Source organism: Drosophila arizonae, chromosome 2 (assembly GCF_054131065.1).
Source record: "Drosophila arizonae isolate 15081-1271.41 chromosome 2, UAZ_ARI_1.0, whole genome shotgun sequence".
Lineage (NCBI taxonomy): Eukaryota > Metazoa > Arthropoda > Insecta > Diptera > Drosophilidae > Drosophila > Drosophila arizonae.
The window spans coordinates 29,536,883-29,546,630 of record NC_142922.1 but is presented as its reverse complement, the minus strand read 5'-3'; the positions used below and the strand labels follow the sequence as shown (position 1 = coordinate 29,546,630).

Genomic DNA, 9,748 nt, shown 5'->3' with positions numbered 1-9,748 from the left:
GCGTTGATAAGCAAAGCACTCGAGTGTCCTTTAGCTAGGAAATAAATTGAATGCGTGCCCGATGCAATCTATAGCTGGCGGCGTCAGCCAGACCCTTACTACCACTGAAGTGCGAGGGTAATAAAAACAAATATAACAAGGCTGCAAATAAACAGGCGGCTAACAACTGGACAGGACACACAGGGAATGGGAGCGCGCTCTGTCCTCTGTCATCTATCCTCTATAGAGGAGCGTTGCACTAATTAAGAGCAAGCAGGATGGCTCCGAGGAGGGGCTGCAACTCACCCGGGTGCCGCTGCGATAGGCGGCCATGGTGACGACCGGTCCGGTGTCGGCGCTGGAGACGACGGTGATGTCCTGCGGATGCACAGCAGATAATAGAGAGGGTGCACAATGGTGTTAGTGTGACGCTAGCTTACTCGGAACTCCGCCTGCTCCACGCGTATGTCGAAGTCGCCGTGCAAGCGCCGGCCACGGAAGTACTTGGACCAGTCCGTGTTCTGATCATCCAGCACCAGCAGCGTGAAATATCTGTCCTTGTTGAAGGCGGGCGCCCGCTGAGTGGCACTCTGGACCGCAGCTCCTGTGGGTGGAGTGTGGCAAGCGTAGAAAGGGATTAGCAAATAGTTTCATTTCGATTTATTTTCCAAACAGGACGGCATTCAGTTGATTTTCGCGTCCATTTCGTCTACAATTTCGCCAAGTTTCGAGAAGATCTCACTACTTCAATGCTTATCTGAACTGAAATACTTCATACCATTAGGAAGACAGCTATGGAGCTGTAAATTTAAGTATATTTCTGATACATCACAAATCATTGTCATAAATTCTTGACGTGTTGTTAATGATTTAACTAATTTTATGAAACATGACACGATTGACGAGTAAATGATTTATTAATACTCGTGGTGAGTGTACTGTAGGTTGACCTTGAATTTGTGTTTGGCATAGACGACATAGGCGACGATTACCGACCATCAATTCAAATTTCTACTTCACAATCATCAATAGTTATGCCATCAATCATTAATCTAGTCTAATCGCTATCATTTGGCATTTCTGTTACAGTCACTCTTCATATATTAAAAATTGAATAATCCTATTACTCAATTTTTTATGAGGTTACTATTAAAAGCTAAATATCTATATGAAAACATGTTTAATCTTTAATATACAGCTGTATAAATACCATAAATAACCCTGTTCGAATTAACAATGCACATACTCTTTAAAGATCGATTTCGAATAAATACGCCTTTTAGTAGTAGTAGTTGGTTTTAGTCGTGATTTCCCGAAGTCCACTTGAAGACATCAGAATAAGGCTTTGAAGATCAACTTCATACATAAAGTGAGGGTATTTCCTACTGTTAGCACTATTAATACTAAAACACATGCATAAATAGACTTTTAGATTTTGAAATATATGTACACATTTCTGTACAATTTAGTATATATGTATATAAGAATCGCTTATAATTCACAAAACCTAACTGATCATTAGTTAAGGATACAACATAAATCAATTTTGAGATATGGAATATTTTAGTCAAATAAATAGATTTAATTTAATAAATAGTATTCGTATTAAAAGTCTGCTATGACTGATGAGATGACTATAGCGCTCATACTTAACAGAGCAGAACAGCCAGGGTATACAGATCCTTTAAGCTCTGTGTTACAGGCTGAGAGTGCTCCAAGCGCTCTCATTGCGCTTCAGATAATCCCTTGTGGTAGCATCGTCGGAGCATTGTGGCTTACGCAGAGTTGGCGCTCTCAGCATGGGAGAAAAGTTGCCTGATGCTGAGCCAAATACGAAAGGGGAAACCGACAGGGAAAGTGCACTCGGATAGTGAACAAATTGGTAGCGACAAGCTGAAAGCCTCTGCTGACACTCTGCAGGTGAAACAGTGGGCGTATCGCACTTACTCCGCTGCTGGCATACGTTTGCATGGCTGTCATCCCCATATGGGATTTAAGATATTTTTACTTTCTGCGACACGGCAGGGAATTCGTCGAAAATTATTATTATAATTGCTTGAGGGCAATACGTATATATTCGTATCATATCAAATTATGAGTAGTATAAGACTAGCCGGCAAATATACATATAGGTATTGCCTTCAAGAAGTTGTAATAGTAATTGTTATTCGATTCCTTTTCAACTACTAATAGGGACTTCTTGAATAAGGAATAAATGGGATATAATTATATAAGCTATCATCCTTGAGCATTCACCATTTCAGATTCTCACATTTCTTTTCTGTATATGTATATCTAACGATAGTATATTCCGGCATTTAACTTCTATATATATATAGTAAAGTAGCTTACGACTAACCGATAATAATTATATGGCATAAATAATTTGATAAACTATCATCCTTGAACATTTACCAATTCAGATTCTCAGTTTGTGTTTACCTAACTTCTGTATATATCTAGCGATTGTAAGTATATCGTCGGCAGTCCGACGATAGCCGTTCCTGGTTTCACATTTAATCTATTGTCTAGCCATAGCATACCCAATATGGAAGCGCCCTGATCTCGTGCGGCGCCCGTCAAGCTCTGCACGCGCTGCAAGAGACTCTCGCGCGACTTGGCCGGGCTGGTGGGCGCGCTCACGCCACGTGGCGGAGCCGGAGCCGCTGTCGGCGGTGCCTTGCCAGCGCCAAAGCTCAGCGACAGCTCCGGAGCGGCGCCGGCGGGCTGCGGCGGCAGTTGGCCCGGTGCCGGCGGCGGCGGCATGTTGGGTGGGCCTCCGGCCACAGGCGGCTTCGTTGGCTGGTCCTGAATAGGACGCGCAGCTGGCGGCAAGCTATTGGGATCGACATCGTCGACCTCGGAAGACAAGTCTCCCGAGCTGAATCTGCGCGCGTGTGGCGTGGATGTGGATTAGATGTTAGTGTTTGGGTGTGGTGTGATGGTTGTTGTTGTTGTGATTATCGTAACCATTCGACCGGTAGACAAATGAAAGGTGCAGCGCAATTGAGTGAGAGAGCAAGATAGAAAGAGAGAGAGAAAGAGAAAGAGAGAGAGAGAGAGAGAGAGAGAGAGCGCACACACAATTGGCGTGGCGTGACGCGGCGTGGGGAGGAGAGAAAATAGACAAACATATGAAATCTCAAATTAGTCTCGTCCAATCGAGGCCGCCCTTCCCGCTGAGGAAGGAGGCGTTTCCTTTTAAGGTCTTTACCTTCTCTTCAGGAAATTAACATTGGAAGTGAAGCTTGATTTAAACGACGAGAAATTCAGGGTGCTGCTTTTCGGTTCCTGTGCGGCACGCGAGCGAACGAAGCGGGGGGAGAGAGACACAAAGTGGTTTAAAGTATTTTATTGAAACTTATTAAATAAGTGCTGCAAATTTTGGGCATTCAGTAAACGAATTGTTGCTGTTGCAGTGCATTGATTGACACATTGACTAACATATCGATCTAATACGTAAGCACTTTAATTGTATTGTTATATATATATCTAAATATATGTATGTAGTATATTCAAGGCAAAACGTTTAAAGCGTTAACTTAAAATGCAATTAAAGACTTAGGCACATGGCTCTGGTCTGATCTGGTCGGGCCTTGACTCGGCAATTGGGCTGCCCAATTTCGCCCCTGAGCGAGTGGCTCTTTGCATTTTAATTGCCGGCCCACGGGGCGTATACTTGTTGGTCACTTCGAATGGAAATTCACGCAGTGAAAGATGGTAAAAATCGTAAAACAGAGAGCAAACATGCGCTCGCAACACGACTATCGCATTGAACGAGAACGCACTGTCGAATGGGGAGTCCCAATTTCAAATTTCATATGTCATCTCGTTGAGAACTCGATTAGTACATTGTTCATAGATCATTTAATTGCTAGACTCTAGATGCGATGCGGGTGGGTCCCTTACGGACTGCCAGCTGGTTTATGTGTGTTTATAGAGCATGAAATTGCAATGAGGATTTGCTAATAGAATATATGCATATATTTTGTGTGGGTTCGATGGCCTGCGGACGGAGTCAGAGTCGAGGTAAATGAAAATTAAAAGAAATTTCTGTTTAAATTGCGCTCGAAAGCGGAGAGTGAGTCCTAATGGAAAAATACTTGCACATGTGCATAACGAACATAAAAAGTAATTGCGTGGCAAAGGATAAGAGTAGAATGGCGGAAATTAAATTTAATTACGCGCAGCCTGGCAACAGGTGCCAAGCGCCAGTCCGCCGAGCTGCGGACAGTGGCTGCCGAATGCTAAGCAGGCGAGCCCATCGAGGGCTGCACTCTGCGTGTGCGTCCTTTGTGGACTCGAGTTGGCAGCAATAAATAAGAAAATATACAGAAAAAAATCAATGACGAAATTCAGTGGCGCCTTGTTGGGCCCGTCGAGCATGCCAAACACTTGTAGTCAAAGCGCTGCTCGGCCTTCTCATGCGGCTGGCCCCATTGAGCGCTATTTGCATTGCCTGCGCCCCTTGGGCCCAAGGCACTCGAAACTTTTCAAGCCGACATTGTGGGCCAACACACGCACAATAAGCAAATGGCCCACTCGGGCTTGTGTGGGCTCAAGCTTTAAAGGCATTTAAGCCAAACGCAAAAGCTGAACAACGAAAAAAACTGAAAAGCTAACCACAACAAAAAATGTGATGCAATTGCTGATGCAAGGCGTGGCATGATATAGGTGAGTGCATCTGTGTGAGTGTCAACGATATGAATGCATAGATATGAGCGATTCGAGAGCTCGGCCCTGCCTTACCGGTGGCGGGGCGCAGATTCGCCCACACCCAGCAGTTGCAATGGCGCTAATATTGACCGTGGACAACGATGGACCCGAACAGTTGGCCGGTCTTCAGTGGTTCAGTTCTCGGTGTCGCTGAGCTGCTCCGTGCACAGATGATATCTTCCGCGTGGTCTGCTGAGCCTCAAGAGTATCTCTGTCTCTCTCTTTTTCACCGACTGCTGTAATTAAAGAACAAAGAAATCGTATTGTAGTTTATCCACTCCGACTTTGGCTTTGTGACAGCAAAAACGAAACATTCAATTGTCAGGCAAACTGCATAAAGAAACAGGACAGACAGGACTCTCTTGTTGCCTTGCTCAGGACTCGCAGAGCAAACCAGCGGCATGACTGTCTGTCTGTCTATCTGTCTGACTGTCGTCTGTCTGTCTGTCTAGCTGAGTGTGGTCGCTGCTGTTGCTGCGACCAACTCGTACGATTATTATTGTTGGTTCAATGCACTCGCCTGCCGCAAAATAGGCCAAAGTATACAGCAAAAGCTGTATAACTGTGGCCCCTACAAAACTGAGAGTACGAAATAATTGCAGAGAAAATATATTGTACTTTTCACAAGACCAACAACTTTTCCTCGTGCTGAATGATTTATGACCCGACAATTTGTTTTCGTCGAATCGTCGAACTCGCGTCTGCCAAGAAATTTAATTAGGAAACTGAAGAGCATTTAAGAGATACGAAGTTTTTCCTTTCGCTACTCAAATTTTAAGTACACAAATACTTGCTGTTGCTAAGCAAACGACTTTATTAGTTTAATAAGGACTTGATAAACAAAAGCATGGAGAGTCTTAGCCCACTAGACAGGATAAATTGGGTGGAAAATATACATTTTTGTTAGCCTCACACTCTAACCTAATTCCATTACTTACATAAACAAAAACCTATTTTAAGCACCCCAATCCGCCCGCTTTTAACAACTTTATAATATTTTTTCCCACAGGCTCCAATGTGGAATGTGGAAGTAATTATATAAATATCTCGTGTCGTGTTCTGTTCCTTTTTCTATGTCATTATTTCGCATTTTGCTTTAGTCGCTTTCACTAAGTTCTTCCTTTCTCTTTGCCTTTTTAAGTTTTATTTAAGTTTATTCTCTTACTTGTAATAATAATAATAATTATGTTTGAGATTCTTTACAAGATATATTACAAATATCTTTAAATTTCCATTTTAATATATAAATTTGTATATTGCATTAATGTCTAATAATATTTATTTATTGCATCATGGTTGAATAATATCGTCGAGTAAATTTTTCTGTGAATTGGAGCAAAGCCGAGCGGTCATGCAAATAAAATGCTCCCAGCCCATGTCCCATTTGGGGATTCTATTGAGACATGAGATATCTGTATTTATTTAGGATATATTTGGGTTGATTTTTAATTCTATTCTGATACTCCTTTCTTTACACAGTAAAATGTCTTGCATATGAATTTTATATTTTATTTTTGTTTACTTTAAACTTATATTTGTATGTAAATGTCCCAGGCATTAAATCGGATTATAAATTCTTACGACATGCACACACAAATATAAACTTAAAATGTAAATAAAATAAAATAATAAATAAAATAACATATAATGATTTTATATTATCTGTTATATTCTCTATATCCTCAATATAACGCACGGATCCACCCCATATCAACTACTCAATAAGTCAAGCTATTGATATTTCAAGAAGAAGAAACAGAAGCCCTACAACTGACATCAGTTACCAATTGATTTGGTCTGGAGCTCAGTACAAATAAGTGAATAAAAAACAGAATACATTAGATCAACAAAAAATCACCTGAATATGTCATGTTCCTATTTCATATTCTATACAAGAAAATTGCCGAAATGTAAAATGAATTTCCGTGAAATTATTTTCTCAAGCAGTGCATACTTTATTTAGTTCTGACTGCTTTATGTATTTTCTCAAAGGAAAGAAAATGCATTCACAATTTCATATTTATCTATTGTGAATCCATGCTAGAGCAAAGGGAAGCTCTGCACAAATCGAGTTAATATACATATTTTATGAGCTCCCATTAAAGCAGAGCTCAATATAAATTATATATGAACTATAAATAAAATACATTGAAAGGCAAATATTGAGAAACACAAATAAAGTCATTTCACTTAAATTAATATTATAATCAAATAAATATAAGCTAAAAACTTGATTTTCCTTAAAGCTAAAGCATAGAAATAAATCCTGACAATTATTGTGTTGGCCCACTTTCTCGGGCCTTCACTCAAAAAGCTTGAGTGAAGCTTAAGGTGTGCGTGCTACAAATTGACAGAAAGGCCTTAGGCCGTCGCTGCTTGGTCTCTCCTATGTATGTCCTTGGCAGGCTCTAATGATATGTACATAAATTGAAATTCGTTAGACAGCGGAATGGGCACGGGAATGGGACTTGGAATTGCAAATATCAAATTTACAGGCTCATAAAATATGCATAAAGCTTGGATTCGGACAATGTAGGACTTGCATTTATGGCATAAGCTCGCATGATGGGCTATTAGAAGCTGGCGACATTACGCATACGCCATGTAGTTCGGCAATGGCGTCACTGGGTCTGCTCTGCCGCTTATTTGTGCCACATTCGCGTGGGCGACTGACTCGACTCTGTGTGTGTGTGACTGTGTGTGTGACTGTGTGAGTGTGTGTGTGTGTATGTGTGTGTGTGTGTGAAGCTGTGCAAGTGTTGACGTTGCTCCTTTGCCGCTGTGTGGCATTTGCCATTTCGATAGCAAGACAGGCTCTCGCTCTCTCACTCTCACACTCCCTCTCCCGCTCTCGCTCGCACTCGCACTCGCCTGTTTGGCTGCAAATGTCAAAGGTGACGGATGACTGTGCCAAATAAACTAAATCGGAAACGGAATGTGGTTGGTGGGCAGAGTAAACTGATATTGCTCGTGGATGTTTGCTGTTTAATGCAGCGTCTGAAATTATTTGTTGCACGCAAACTTTGGCCATGCTAAATAATGCACAGTGGATGATGAATCCGTGTGTTCATCTGTAGCCTTCGATGGCTTACATAACAGTCGAAGTCAAAGATTTTCATTGTTTTCCTTAGGGAAATTCCCATTTGTTGCATAGCCGAAATTTCTTAATTTTCTTTCGTAATTTCAAAGCTGTTGCCCTCACACACACACACACACACAGACGAAATTTGATATCCTGACGCCAGCTCGTCTGCCGTGGCTCTGGTATGCGCAATTTGTAAAATTTCTGAACTCATAACCCGAGCTTAGCATTCCGACAACTTTTCCGGTAGTCAGCCGGGAATCTGTGCTCCAAGCTCCATTACAACGTTTAGCTACTTGATGGCTGTCGAATGTGGCTCACAATTCATCAACGTCGACACGAGTGGGCGGTGCAGCTTAGCCTGTGACTCTGGCTCTGGTTCATATGAAACTTTTTCTCGACTCGCTGCATACAGTATAATAAATGACAGGAGGCAGTAGGTGAGGCAGGAGCTGTGGACTCATTATTGCTGTTGCCGCAAAAAGCGGTGAGGGGGGACGGGGGGCGAACGACTGCCGCAAACACCTGCAGCCACATCTAGCCCATTTTCAGGTCGCATTTCCTTTCCTAACAGTTTAACTGGCACTTTGCGTTCGGGCCATGTGACCCGCTGGCTGAGCTCGAAAACTTTAATGCTTTTAACGCTTTAATGTGCTTTCAATGGTAATTAAAACACACACACAACTGACAACAAAAATGTGACACAAATGTGACACCGCTAGCGGCAGAGGTCAAAGACTCGTAGCCCGAAATAAAAAAGAAAGGAAAGCAACAGCAATATGTGGCTTACGCAGGCAAGCCACGGCTATATATGTGTATATGTGTGTGTGTATATACTATTTTTATCATTCATTTTTTATTTTTGTTGGGATATCTGAACAACAAGAGTACAATAAACCCTTGATTTTCTCTATTATATAAATTATAGCTTAATTGGATAGCAAGTAGAGCTTCTTTATACTCTATTATTCCTATTATTAGCCCTATATTTAATTTAGATTATCGACGTACCATCTCTTGCTATAGAGAACTTACATATATATATCTTCCGATAAGTCCAACTTAATATAAATATTATTCATTGCATACTTTCGAGCTGTCTCTCTAAATTCTTCCCTCTGTTTACTGCTCTAATTAATATTTGCTCACTTGGCAATTAGCAAAGCGTGTTATAAATGCACAAGCAACTCAGCCCCTCATCTCGTCATCTTCGTCAAGTGCTCCCCTCCACGCCCATTATTCCTTAACAGTGGGTTTGTGGGTTAGCAGGTTGACAATCCGTGGAGACGCAATCCAAACGCTTTAATCGCTCGGTGCTTTTTGTTTTGCGTCTAATTCAATAAAACGCCTCGGCCTCCGTCTCTGACTCTGACTCTGCCCCTGCGTTCAGCCTTTGCCTGGGGTTTGTTGTTACGGCGTCTGTCTACACTTATCATACACACACACACACACACACATACACACACTAAGCTTAGTATAAAAGATACACGCACACGCTGCCCGTCTGACTGACTTAGTGATACAGAAATTTTTACCGTTTTTCGATTTTTGGCAGTTCCAAATTCCTTTGGGTTTGTGAGTCGCACCTTTTCTTAGCCGAACAGAGCAGAGGAATTCACACGGATTTTTTGTGGGTTTCGTAATGAAATGTTAAAATTGTTGATGAAATAACCGAGTGAACGCTGTGGGTAAATTTAGTGATCAAAAAACACAAAAATGATTTTTTTATTTTTTCAATTTTGTCATAAAATTTCGAGCGCACAGTGCAAAAAATAGCTGAACTATCAACGACGGTGATGAAATTTTCACTGAGCGTCGAGTCGAGTTGTTATATATTAATTTCCCACCAAAATGCTATGTGTAACGGTGTAAGAGAGTCGAATCCCGAGAGAGAGACAGAGAAGCAATGAAAGAGAGCGAGATTTTAAAAATCTCAAGATGCAAACAACTGTTAAATGAAATGAATAAAAC

The 9,748-nt window shown here is 41.5% G+C and overlaps 1 protein-coding gene across 1 annotated transcript in view; it reads right to left on the bottom strand.

Moving 5' to 3' along the window:
* Syn (synapsin) overlaps window positions 1-9,596 on the bottom strand; it is a 35,605-nt gene extending 26,009 nt beyond the window's left edge. Inside the window, 4 exon segments of the mRNA XM_089462288.1 lie at window positions 286-357; window positions 420-583; window positions 2,523-4,931; window positions 9,313-9,596. Coding sequence (XP_089318414.1) covers window positions 286-357; window positions 420-583; window positions 2,523-2,745 — 459 coding nt within the window. The 5' untranslated portion in view covers window positions 2,746-4,931; window positions 9,313-9,596.
* Between the last annotated feature and the right edge of the window lie 152 nt (window positions 9,597-9,748).